Here is a 14,331-nt window from a genome sequence, read left to right as displayed (position 1 = left end):
TATTACCTTGAGACTTGGGAAATAGGGGGGTAGCCAACCACTTCTTCCGGCCATAGCTCCCCTACTTGTTTCAATGCACATTTTATTTGTAATGTATTTAACAATTATTCAGTACTGCAATATATTCTATTACTCAGTCTTTCAGTATTTGGGGAATTCACCATTCTGCATTTGATTTAATGGAATCCTTTATAGTGGTATATTACATACTCTGAATAGGTATATATTCAATATAAGGATGCAGCTGGTTGGTTGTGTGGCAGTGTAAAATGGAATGGACAAGCCCTGATATTTTAAAAAAAGAAAATTTCTATACTAACCTGTGGACATCTAGCAGCACTGTAACAGTCGCCTGCTGTTGCAAATGGTACAGACCAGCCTTCACGAGTGTGTGCAAAATGTAAATCAGTTGCTGAAGAAAAAAAATGAATTAGCAACAATGCAAAAATAAACAACATTGATGCTTAGAAGCATTCTTAGCTATTCCCCACACCATCCACAAGTCTACATGACACAAAATAACATAGAGATAGTTACACAGGAGATAAAAATGCAAATGGGATCTAGCAGCAATTCTCACTGCAGCAGTATAAATGTGATACACTTAAACAAGAGCAGTAACCTTGCTGATGCAGTAATAAACTGCAGAATGCATTATTGCCTATCCTATGTTTCACTGAAGCTCTGTCATATCATTGGCACCTGAAGAAGGCAGGGATATGTTATAATAACACAAGACACAGAAACCATATTGGATTATGACACAGATCTGACAAGACTGCCATATGAGTGGTGTTTACTTCTTCTAAGAACTTTATGAAAAGTGTATAAATATATAGCATTACTAAGACATTTACCCTCTGGATTTAATGATAACTGCCCATTCAATTATATGATTAAGTCTCATAAGGCAAAACCTCATATATTTTATTCTCTACATCATACATAGGACTAATTTTTAGCACTTATATGAATTCTCTTCTGCAGCAACATATACCTCCTTCGGCTGCTACATTCCTTAGCACCTCTATCAAGTCTCATTTTTTAAATATTTTAATTGGTTTTCTAGATACAAAATACACAAAGTAAACAACAATGCTTAGTGACCATGTGCAGCAAAATACTTTAACATGTACAGAATTACTTGTTTTATAAATCCCAATAATTTATAGAAGATACATAGAGAACATAAGAAGACATATGGTATATGGAATATATATAGCACCTAATCTAAATATTGAGTGCTTTTCCTATAGCTTCCTATTTTTTGTAAAAAAGCATATAGACATCTATCAATTTTCATTGTTTTTCTGTTGGGTGCTACATATAAGTGGCTATGATATTCTTTATGAACAGTAGAGTAAAAAAAAAGTGATTCAGAACAGATTTGTATTGAGATTTAAAATGAATATATCAGTAAGGATCATAAGAAATTTTGATCATGCTTCAGTTTTTCAGAGATTTTTGCCATTTTTTAAATAATCTCAACTGAAGTAGGCATTACAATTAAGACAAAACGAGAGAACAGCATTTGAAATGTCTGCTCTGTTATGAACACAGATAAGAACAGAAATGTGTTTTATACATATGCATCACATACTTGCTTCCAATACTTAAAAACAATAACAGGAAACATGATGCTGCAGACACATCCACATTATCCCCTTCAAACTCTCTTGGCAAAGACAACTATCTTCTAAAGAGGTGTGCATAAACACTATAAGAAGTTATTCCAATATCTTATTTGTTTTTTGGACCCCCACACACACACATGCACACTGTCCTATACCTGGTCCTAATCAATTTCTGTTTAGCTACAATCACTATAAAGTCTTTCCAAAACCAGAACATTATTGCCATTGACACCAGAACTACATACCAGAGACATATGGAAACTTACAGCATTCTGGGTCAAGCCATAGGTTCCATATGACCTCCTCCTTCCATCTGTACAAGGAAGATGTCACTAGCAAGCAGCACAAGACAATATATGTATATATATATATATATATATATATATATATATATATATATATAGCTTGCTCATAGAGGTCTGACAATACCAGCACAGGTGATCAGAGGTTCACAGGGTCATAGGGTGTTACTAGGCTACTGACTCAAGGGTCTTTACAAGCTTAGCTGTTAAATCCCAATAAAATACTAGATGAGAGATATTGTCTATGCCCAAGGTTTTTCTAGCAAGGATTACTCATGTCCAGGAGAGAAGCCGGGGCAATCCCCAGCAGAAATTTAGGGTTTCACATCCAATCATCCAAGTTGCATTTAAACAAGGTCATGGAGGTGCTCTGCAAGATATAGATTGGAATCCTATTCCAGAGGAGTGGAAATCTCTGACAGATGTATCTTTCTCTCCAGAAGTGTGTCCTAGGAAGTTCTATTGATATCCTTCTGATGCATAAGATCTACAGTTTAAAGTATGTAAAAAGACTGATATTTGTCTGCATACATCAACTGGACATAAGCTGATTTAAGTATATTTTCTGCACTTTTTGTGGTTTTATAATTTGGACTGTGATTCTTCATATCTAGCTCTGCTGAAACTGTCTTGTGTGTGTCTCTGAAGCTCTGCAGTAGTTGTTAGACTGCTTTGAAATTCCTTTAAGTGTTAATTAGCTTGGGGGGTTTCTGGTAACATTAAAATCTGTGTTGGTTACATTTCTAGTAATCATTTTAAATCGAGTTGCTGGCTACTGATATTTGTCTGCATACATCAACTGGACATAAGCTGATTTAAGTATATTTTCTGCACTTTTTGTGGTTTTATAATTTGGACTGTGATTCTTCATATCTAGCTCTGTTGAAACTGTCTTCCCCATGCCCCTCCCTGTTCTTGGTTGTAGTTTAAATTTGGTGGCTTTTGCAGTGCCCGCCCCACTGTAGATTTGATCTAGGACACTCCCCCAGTCCCATCTCTTTACCACATTCTACCTAATAAACCCTTTCTGCACTTGCTTTTAGTCCTTTTTAATTTAATTACATTTTTTCAAACTGTGTACGGACTAATATTGCTACATACTCAAGTGTGCCAGCTTGCACTGCATGTGAATTGTTTTTACTACTGTTTTTGCTACTTTTCTGAAAAAAAAAAAAATATATCTGCTTTTACTGTATTTGTGTTTCTTCCTACTTTATTTTGCTTTTGCGTCATCTTAAAAGTACTCAGTTGTATTTATTACTTCTTGGTGTAACTCATTCTAAGCCTTTTAGTTTAAGCACTTGGGCTTCAGACCAGTTGTTTTACATTAAGAAGGTTTGTGGTCTGCACTGTAGTGGCAGGACAGGTAGCTTGCATCCTTCTAAGTTGGGAACTGCTGACTGAGGGCTCAGTGTCTGTTATTCTAAAAGTGTATTAATTCTGGTTTAAGCACTTGGGCTTCAGGCCAGTTATTTTACATTAAAAGGGTTCGTGGTCTGCACTCTTGTGGGAGGAGAGGCTGGACTCTGCCCTTCTGAGCTGGGAATTTCTGGTTAAAGGCTTATAGTGCCTGCATATTTGAACTGCTTCTTACTGAAATTGGTACATCTTGTTTGCTGTAGCGTAGACTAGATCCGGGCCTGCTGAATCTGGCTTTGTTTGATTAACTTGAGCACTAATCCAGGCATTCTTCAAAGTATTCAATTGTATTTATTACTGCTTGGTAGTAACTTGATTAAAGTGTAGCTATCATTCTAAGTCTTTTGGATTAATCACTTGGTCTTCAGACCAGTTGTTTTACATTAGGAAGTTTTGTGGCCTGCACTGTGGTGGCAGGACAGGTAGCTTACATCCTTCTAAGTTGGGAACTGCTGATTGAGGGCACAGTGTCTGTTATTCTAAAAGTGTATTAGTTCTGGTTTAAGCACTTGGGCTTCAGGCCAGTTATTTTACATTAAGAAGGTTTGCGGTCTGCACTCTTGTGGGAGGAGAGGCTGGACTCTGTCCTTCTGAGCTGGGAATTTCTGGTTAAAGGCTTATAGTGCCTGCATGTTTCAACTGTTTCTTACTGAAATTGGTACACCTTGTTTGCTGTAGCATAGACTAGATCCAGGCCTGCTGAATCTAGCTCTGTTTTTATGCTTGTTGCTTGTTTGCTTGTTATTTCCCTGAAACGCTAATATCACCTAAAACGCGGCTTTTCAGCTCTTCTGTGGATCCCTAGTGATATCTGCATTGCTTACTGTACTCATTTCCTTGTTTCACTTAAAAGAAAGTTACTGTCTGTCATTTTGGCATTTAAGTTACCTGTAACACATTGCATTTAAGTTACCTGGCACTTGCTCACTAAAGGCACTTGCTCACTAAAGCAATTATATAAGTCAGCACTAAAAAATTAAAAGCACTACACTCTCACAAAGTCCTCTTGAGTACCTTGTTCCCCATTGGCCCTTTTTTTCAGTTATAAAGGAATTCCCAATACTATTCTAGCATGTCCAAAGGTCAGTTGTCAATCTTCTCTCCGGTCCAGCTGGTGAATCTGGGAATCTTGAGGCAATGTTACAACTGCCTCATGTACACAGACAACCCTCTCCTCCTCCCAACAAATTCCAACACATGTGAGAGATGCATCCATATAGCCAAAATGGAGGCTAAGCTCTCTCAACTCAGTACTGGCGTAATCAGTCAGGAGGAGAAGGAACCCACACTCAGTACAATTCCAGTCTCACATAGACCTACCACGACAGCAAACCAAACACATAAACACACAAAAACATACTCGGAGGCTCTAAATAAAAATCTGCCTAAGCAGCAGAGACCTCCAAAGCAGACACCCAAGCAACCGCTACCCCAAAACAAAACACATGCAACACATATCTCACATAGCTCACAAAGCCAGTGTGCTGAACAGTCACAGCCCTTAAGGCTAAACAACACACTTGATACACTTGTAATAGGTGACTCTATTGTCAGGCACACTGACATCCCGCTCACCAGGTTGAACAAGGAGAAGGTCTTGGTGAGCTGCCTGTCGGGCGCTAGAATCTGCCACATAACACAAGCACTCAGGTCACTCCAAGGCAAGTACAAATATGACTCAGTCATTGTCCATGCTGGTGTGAATGACCTGAGACGTACCTCCCTGGACTACAGAAAAGAGACATAGAGGAACTCTCTGAGCATGTGGCCCAGGCCGGTATGACCCTGACCTTGAGTAGCATCTTACCCACACCAAGAATGATGCCACAATATGAAGACAAGATAATCAATTTCAACAATTGGCTTAAGTATTGGTGTCATTCAAAGGGGATCCAATGCCTGTCAGCCTGGGATGACATGCTCGACAAGCCACGATGCTTCGCTAGGGATGGCTTGCACCTGTCACCCCTGGGCTTCCGGATATTGGCAAAGGCTCTTGCTACCCCCATAGTGCCTTTTTTAGGCAAGGCTCAAAAGACAAACCCACCTCCATAGGTATCACAAGAGATAAGAAACTAAGAGTAATGCTACTCAATGCCAGAAGTCTAAACCTCAAGATGCACGCACTCGAAACTCTCCTTAGCATGGAGAATATTGATATCTGTGCAGTAACAGAAACCAGGTTCAAGGCTCCCGAGAGCACCCCAGCACTACCAGGTTATACCTCATACCATGCTTTTTGGCCCCAAAACTTGGACCGACCCACAAAAGGAGTATCAATATTCATCAAAGATGCCCACACCTCCAGGTTTGTGGCACAGCACGAAGCATCAGAGACTATCCATGTGCAACTAACAGTGGGTAAAACTGCCTTCCAGTTTATAGCCTGCTACAGACCACTCTCCCTAACCCAGGAACCCCACTCGGCTTTCCTGAGAACACTGGAAAATATGAAGGTCTCTCTATACACCATTATATTGGGCAACTTCAACTACCCAAACATAGACTGGGAGCATTACTCTAGCTCCAACACCCTAGCCCAAAGGTTCCTAGAATTTATAAACTCAAATGCTATGGAACAACTTGTTACCACTCCCACAAGAGGGGAAAATATACTGGACCTGATCATCACCAACATGGGGACTCTATGCTCCAGACCAGAAGTGTATCCCTCACTGGTAAGATCAGACCATAAACTAATCTCACTGGATATTCACATCCCGACACCACCCCCTTCCCAGAAAACCACAGTGAAAAACTTCTCTAAAGCAAATTTCACACTCCTCAAAACTGAGGTGGAATCATTCAAAGCCCGCGGACCTGTGGAAAATACGGCCCAGACCGCAGAATCCTTTATAAATGCATTCTATGAACACCTTCAGGAATTCATGGATCATGCAATCCCAAATAAAACCAAGACCCAATCCTCCAAAGGCAGACGTCCTGTCTGGTGGACCCCAGCCATAAACAAACTATACAATAGAAGGAGGAAGCTACTAAATGATAGAGCAAAATTCCAAAAAGGGAAGGCATCTCTGATCAGTATTAGCAAAAAACTATGGGCACTCATAAAATCATCTAAGGCCAGCTTCGAGAGAAAAATTGCACAGGACACTAAGGATAATCACAAGGCTTTCTTTAGTTAAGTTAGAAACTGGGTGGTAATTCCCAGATATGCTCAGAATTAGTCCAAAATGACAAAAAATACACTGAACCCACAGACATTGCCAACAACCTAGCTGACAGGTTCAGCGCAAACTCCCCCCCCCACCACCAAAAGGGCAAATATCTATCCCAGCAGAGTTCTGCCCCGCTGACATCTCAGATGCTCAGGTAAGAGCCGCCCTCTCCAAAGCAAAAAATACAGCATCAATGCGACCAGACGGTGTCCCGGGCTGCGTCCTACATGAACTCCAAGAAGAGCTAAACCCAAACATAAAACTACTATTCAATCTCAGCCTTACTACAGGATCTGTACCCAAAGAGTGGCATACAGCAACTGTGGTCCCTCTCCACAAAGGTGGTGCCTCAACGGATCCTGGAAACTATCGCCCCATATGCCTGACTAGCTTGGTCTGCAAATTTATGGAAAGGATCATCATGGACCCCATAAATAAAGATATTGGGGACCTACAGACACTGGATCCTACCCCGTTCGGCTTTGTTCAGGGCAGATCCTGCCTCTTAAACCTGGTTGATTTCTTTGAAACAGTCACCAAGGCCATTGACGAGGGGAAGGTGGTCCACACAGCCTACCTGGACCTCGCAAAAGCCTTCGATACAATACCGCACTCGGGCATTATAGATAAGCTCACCAGCTTAAATATAAACCCCCTATGTCACTAGATGGGTTGCAAACTGACTCAAGGACAGAACCCACATGGTTAGAATTGCTGGAGCCATGTCAGACTCCAAACCAGTTACAAGTGGCGTCCCACAAGTCTCAGTCCTGGGACCTCTCTTGTTCGGTATATATTTCTCGGCGGTACAGGCCAACACGGAAGGACTGTGGCTGACCAAGTTTGCAGATGACTGCAAACTGGGCGCCATAATCAACTCTCCAGCCGACACAAGCATCCTCCAAAAGGGCCTCATAGAAACAGACAACTGGTGCCAGAGCCATGGCCTCAAGCTAAATGCCAAAAAGTGTATAGTCATTCCCTTTGGCAAAAACAAAGTGCCCACAAATTACCACATAAGTGGTAATCCATTAAGTACAGAAGAAGTAATTAGGGATCTGGGGACCCAAGTTGATAGCAATCTCTCATTAGACAACCACGTGGCCAAAGTGGTTAGAAAAACATTTTATATAGCCAACCTAATCATGAAGGGATTCACATCTAGATCAGAGGAGGTCATCGTGCCTCTTTACTCATCCCTCATCAGGCCCATAATTGAGTACAATGCCCCTTTTGGGATGTACCTTACCAGACACCTGCAGCAACTGGAAAGACCCCAAAAGTACCTCACCAAGAGGATCAAAGGGCTCAAACAGATGCCATATGCTGCCCGGTTAAAGAAACTCCAGCTCTACTCAGTGGCATACCGCCTGTTCAGAGGTGATCTGTGCCTGACCTATAAAGCCATGTCCAACCTGGAATTAATGGACATGCTGCACCTCAGAAAATCCAAATCACATCGAGCTACATGCTCGAGAGACTTGAACCTCAGCACCGAAATAAATAGGACATGCTGGAGGGACAGATTCATAACCCAGGGGCTCCCTTCACTCTGGAATAAAATCCCAGTCCAGGTTAGGCAGAGTCCCTCATTGACTCTCTTCAAGAGGAATCTTGATGAGTGGATGGGAGATCGTAGGTTTACCCCGGGTATCACTTCTGTGTCACTGTTAGACAGAGGCACAGTATACTAACCTCAAAAAAGGGCATAGCAAAATTAATTTAAAATGGGTAGCGAAAACCAAACACATTCTGGCTAGGCTTATAAATGCCCTAGGGCAGATAGCCTAGTATGAACCTATGAACCTATGAGAGATTGAACTGTATTAAATTTGCACAGTGGTAAGAGCACCATGTGGTTTGTCGTTTTGTTACCACCTATAATAGTAACAGCTTTATAATTTCTGACATACTAAATAAAAATTGGAGCATCTTTAAAAATGATGTTGATATGGTGGACTTATTGGGGCAATGACCTAATACTGTATATAGGCGGGGTCCCAATATAAAAAGACTTTTTGGAAAGAGAGAAACAGCTTCATGAAAGTGGTAAAATGACCTCATGTGGTATGTGTAATCAGTGTTGTCATGTATTCTCTGGTTCACAAATTAAAGTAGCTAACAAGACAATTTCTATAAGGGGAAGGTACAGCTGCCACACACAGGCTGTGGTTTACATTGCATTTTGCTTACAGTGTCCTGCTTTCTATGTGGGTAAAACCCAGCACAAACTAGCTCAAAGAATTTATGAGCATTTTTATGAGGTTTCAACCAAAAAAGAATGCAATGCACTATTTAGACATCTTAGGATATTTTCAGATCATGTTTTTAAATTAGTAGTGGTGCATCAGGTTAAAAGGGATTCTAGTGTGGGTCCCTGGAAAGTAGTTTTTAGAGCAGAAGGAAACCTGGTGGCGAGTGTTTCTAAATGTAAGCTTTCCCCCTGGTTTAAATGATGCAATTTCCATTTCCAGTTTACTAAAGTTAAATGTTTATGACAGGTAATAGTCCTATCAGTTTAGGTACAGGTTGTAACAGCAGAGAGATACATATGCATGTCTGTACATATATTTTTCCAGCATAAAAGTGGTTAAAATGCTTAGTGTTTCATTGTTCTAAAAGTTTTGAATTTGCTGATGTCATGTATAAATTGAAGGTGTTTTTTAAAATACTTTTGTCTGAAGAAATATGAAGATTCTTCTTAAAGAAACCGCTTACAATAAATAGTTGTATCTTAATTCAACTTGTTTAACTGAGCTGCATTTTTCAGTACTGGTTTAATAATTTTGTTTTCTTCTGCTGTGCTGCCTTTTTAGTGAGGTTCCTGATTTGTTGGTGTTTGTTTTACACAAGAGCACCATGTTCAATTGGTCAAGTTTTGCTTGGTATTTTGAAATAGACAGGAATACCATCTGTGAGTTGCTGATATATGTGCAGGAGATGCTTTCCAAATTTGTATGAATGATATGACAGAAAAAGTGACCAAAAATATACAGATAGTGTGATGACCCACCACTGTCAACCAATATGCAATGTGGATATCCCACCTCTGGGCCAGTAATCAAGGAGCCTCAATAAAACATTTAAACAGTTATAAATAATATTGCATGTACATTTCTGTTCTCTTCCAGTAGGGCACACTGTGGATACACTGCAAACACAAGCACATTACAAATACCTTTTCAATACAAACATCTGTACAAAGCCATTTGATATACACATGACATACAGTTCTAATACATTTGTAACACAAGCATCTTATATAAATTACTTTGTTATTCACACATGATACATAATTATTTATAAAATTCCAGCTAGCTGTGCTAGCAGTACCTTCTTTCATCAAACTCCTGCCTCCCACTTCAAAGACAGAAGCTAATTTTTCAAGTGACCCTTGAGAAATGTTGCTTGAGAGGGATGAGCCTATCTGGGAATACATCACCCCATACCCTGTCTTGTGATCCCAGCTGCCTTTGTGTTGCTGACCCCTGTACAGTGCTACACTGTCATATCATATGCCTGCAACCCTAGGTTCCATCACAGTAACTTGGGATTTTGCTGGCAAGCTTGCTGTAGCTGTAGATCCCCCTCAGACTTCTCCTGCCTTCTACTGCAAATACTTAGCACCAAGGCCTCCCTATCATGGAAAGGTTTCATCATATTAACATGGTACAATGTGTTGCCCCTGCCTCCTGTCTAGCAATTCTACTATGTAGTTAACAGCACTGAACTTCTTTACAACTTTGAAGGGTTTCTCCCAAGCTGCCTGCAGCTTATTGTATCTGATGGGAATAAGAACCATAACCTGCTTTCCCACAGCATACTCTCTGACTTGAGCATTCCTGTCGTACCAGACAGTTTTCTGCTCTTAGGCTCCTGCATGGTTCTTCTGGGCCAAGCCCATGAGTTCCATGAGCCTTTTCTGGACATATGACACAACAGACTCCTTGTAGGATTCACAGTCACACTCCCACTTATCGTGAATCAAACCTAGAGATCTCCTCACCCTATGCCCATACAGCAACTCAAAAGGTGAGAAAATTGTGGATTTCTGGGGCTCCTCTCTGTATGCAAACAACGTATGGGGCAAATATTTGTCCCACTCCCTCTTAAACTGGTCTGCAAATGCCCATAGCATGGTCTTTAGTGTAGAGCTTAACTTCTTCAACCAACCATTAGTCTGGGGGTGCGCTCCCACAGACAAGCCAGCAGGCCTGAGATGAAATTGTCACCTCTGTCAGTCAGTATTTCTCTTGGGAAAGCTATGCTGCTGAAAATTTCTAACAAAGCATTTGACACCCTTTCTGCCTCAATGGAGGACAGGGCTACAGCATCAGCATAATCTACTACCACTAGGATACACTTCTTCCCTCTGGAACTTTGGGTACTCAGAGGCCCCCAATATCCATAGCTTCCCTCTGAAATGGCTCCTAAATCAGAGGCAAAGGCATTAAAGGAGGTATTACCTAGTCTTCTACCTTTCCTACTTTTTGGGACTGCTCACAGGTCTTGCAGTACCTTGTTACGTCCCTTGCAATCCCAGGCCAGTAAAAGTTCTGTATAATACGTCTCTTGGTATGCTTCATGCCCCTATGACCTGCAAAGGGAATGTCATGGTCTATGGCTAGAAGTGCCAGATGGTAGGCTGTTGGCACTACCATCTGATGTCTTCTCTTACCCTCTAGACCTCTCTCAGGATTCCATTCTCTATGCAGAAACCCTTTGTTCTAGTATATGGAATCCCCTTTTCCATGAGAATCAGACACCTCCCTAGCTACCTCCCTCAAGCCTTGTAATGTAGGGTCTGAAAGCTGAGCCTGTCTCAACTCTCTCTTTGTAAACTTTTCTAGTTCCCCTTCCACAGAAAGTCTGGTCTCTTCTGACATAAGTGCCTCACTGTCAACCCGGATACTACAACTCACTTCAGCCTTTACAGTCATTCTGTCTGACAGAACACCAGTACAAACCAGCAGCTGTGGCTCACTTTCAGTCTTACTTCTACATGGTAGCTTCATCCCTGAAGTAGCCACCTCACCAGCCTGGCTTCAAGTGTGAGGTCTGTATGTTTCTCCTCAGGCTAGCAGACCCACATGCCTGCCTCCAAGCCTGACTATGTGTAACTGAATGCACACAAGGTACTGCATTATCAAAATCATTCCCTATCAGAACATCTGCAGAGATATCCTCAAACACACCTACTTGCTTGCTTCCTTTTCAACCCTTCCAGTCAAGCTGAACCCTAACCAAAGGTATTTGGAATGGAGTCCCTACTAAAGCTTTAACTGGAGTAGACTACCCATGCAAGTAGTGAACCTCTTTAACTAATGCAGGCTTTGGAATGGTTAGGTCAGAGGCTATGTCTCTCTTAGCAGTGGCCTGTTTCCTATCTACTAAGACAGGATATAACCTCTTGTGGTAGTTTGGTATCCATGTTGCCTCCAGACAACTTACCACTGGTATTCCGTTATTCCCACTTGCTGGCTTCCCCACCTTTTGTTCTCCAGCTTGCCTCCAAGGACATCTGTATGTTACATGGCCCTACTGGTTACATTTAAAACATTTAACCCTTGACCTTGGCCTTGTACCTGAACTAGTGGCTTCTCCTGTTACTGGAAAACTCTGTTGGGGCTGTTTAGGCTGCCCACCATGGGTTCCCCTTATACCCACGTGCAGCACTGTGTATCCCTTTCCTGTGTGCCGATACCCTGCTTGCTAAGTATAGGTCTCCTTTTTTCCCCTACTCATCTACGGTGTTGCATTCCCTATCTGCCAACCAGATTCTCATGTCCTCAGGCAAAGTGCTAAGGGCTTGTTCCCTCACCAAAAGTCTGCCAGCCCTTCAAAAGTGGAGACCTGACACCTACTTGCCCATCTATGAAAATAAGTGCTTAGTTCAGTAATATAATCACACACACACTTTCATCTGCCTTGTGTCTAAGCTCACAAAGCTTTTCTCTGTAAGCTTCTGGTGTAAACTTAAAGCATTCCAATAAACAATTTTAACTGTATTATAATTTAAGCAATCAGTATCAGACAATTTAGAAACAGCAGTTACAGCTTTACCATGGAATAAGGGGGTCAGGAACTGTACCCACAGCCCTCAGTCAACATTATGCTATTTGCATACTCCTTCAAATATCCAAATAAAACTACCAACATTATTATCTTCTTGGTACTGATGAAGAAATTTACTGATCTTTATTGCTTCTGGGGCACAGTTGCTTCCTTCCCCATTAACTCCATGACTCTGGCAAAGACTCAGCATTTCCTTTTCTTGTTGCCTCTGCCTCTGATTTTCTTTGACTTCCAGATAGCTAAGTCTCCCTGCTGATTCTGCTTTGACCTCCAAATGCTGCAGTCTCTTTGCTGATTCTACTTTCAAACATTTGACCTCCAGTTCAAGTCTCTTTAACTTCAGATGGATTTTTAAGTCCTTTGAGGAAAAATTTAACTGTTCATTTAATGAGAGTGGTACATCTCCAAGGCCAGTCTGGTTGCCATTCTGGTGCTGGTCTGTGCTGCAGATGTGATTAAGGCTGCAATAACTTCCCCTTTAGTCGGGTTGGCATGCCCCAGTCCTTTGGCTTGGCACATCACAGCCAACTGTCTCCTTGTCAGCTTGCCATAATTCTCTGCTGACACCCTTGCCTGCTCTCTAACTAAACTAACAAAAAATAAATAAAATTATTGTGATTTGAAACTCTGAATGTCTACCATATGGCTGCTTGAGAGTACAAACACCTTCTTTAGTGACAACTGCTTACAAGCTACAGAAGTTCAATATCCACACCAGTGTTCACTAATATGTGATGTGGTGATTCCACCACTGCCAGCCAATATGTGACAACCCACCACTGCCAACCAATATGTGACGGTGATATTCCACCTCTGGGCCAGTAATCAAGGAGACTCAGTCCTCACCAGTGGCACCTGTGGTGGGATGTTCACTGGGAGGATGACAGGTACATAAAAGTATTTCCAGATGCAGCTCTCTGCATGAAGTGCAATTTCCCTTAAAAGCACACAGAGACCACAGTCAGCCTGGGGCTGGTTTCTCCCTCTTTCTCCAGATCCCCAATAAGACTCCCCACTGGCACAGCTATGGAGTTGAGTCCTCAGCCAAGGTTCCAAGCCAGGTTCTCCAACACTCTCTCCGTCCAACCAGTGCTTCATGTCCCTGCTGACACACACACTCTTTTTAAGTTTGATTTGCATACACACACACACACACACACACACACACACACACACACACACACACACACACACACACACACACACCTGGGAAAGGAAAGCACAGGTTTACTAACTATGCCCCCTTTTGCCCAGACTATAAAGTAGTTGCCACTGCCACCAGAACCCCTCACCAGAAACATCAAAGCCCTTAACAAAGGGTGTCTAATTGTACTGCTTAATACTAATATTAATACAAATGGCAGTTTGACCAAGAACAAGGCTATTAGGAGTGGTCTACACAGTGTCACTAAATAAATATGCAAGTACTCTCAAAACTTAAATATCTCTACAATGATCAGCCACAATGAAATGTTTAAATATATTTAATAATAAATAATAATAGAACAAAACAATACTAAATATCAATTCACACTGACATCAGAGTTGAAAACCACACACAGAAAATATTTAAAACAACATTGCAGGACAGAATCAGATAAATAAACAAAAACAATATGTAAACTAAGCTTTACTATATTCCTGACTAAATCTAAGAGTATCACTATTCCTTAGTAACTTAAGAAATAGAGCAAGGCAGATGATGTGGTGAATAGGTCTTCT

At 41.4% G+C, this 14,331-nt stretch overlaps 1 protein-coding gene across 1 annotated transcript in view; it reads right to left on the bottom strand.

Annotated features, from left to right (window-relative positions):
* The window catches only part of ADAMTS9 (ADAM metallopeptidase with thrombospondin type 1 motif 9), a 1,232,634-nt gene that overhangs the window by 100,524 nt on the left and 1,117,779 nt on the right, over nt 1-14,331 (bottom strand). The window contains exon 37 of the mRNA XM_044077927.1: nt 321-412. Within this exon, the coding sequence (XP_043933862.1) occupies nt 321-412 (92 nt within the window). The remainder of the gene's footprint in view (nt 1-320; nt 413-14,331) is intronic.

The sequence above is a fragment of the Protopterus annectens genome, chromosome 7.part0 (genome assembly GCF_019279795.1).
Source record: "Protopterus annectens isolate FY-2018-M chromosome 7.part0, PAN1.0, whole genome shotgun sequence".
Classification (NCBI taxonomy): Eukaryota; Metazoa; Chordata; order Ceratodontiformes; family Protopteridae; genus Protopterus; species Protopterus annectens.
The sequence above is the reverse complement of the archived record's forward strand: the minus strand, read 5'-3'. Positions and strand labels throughout refer to the sequence as shown.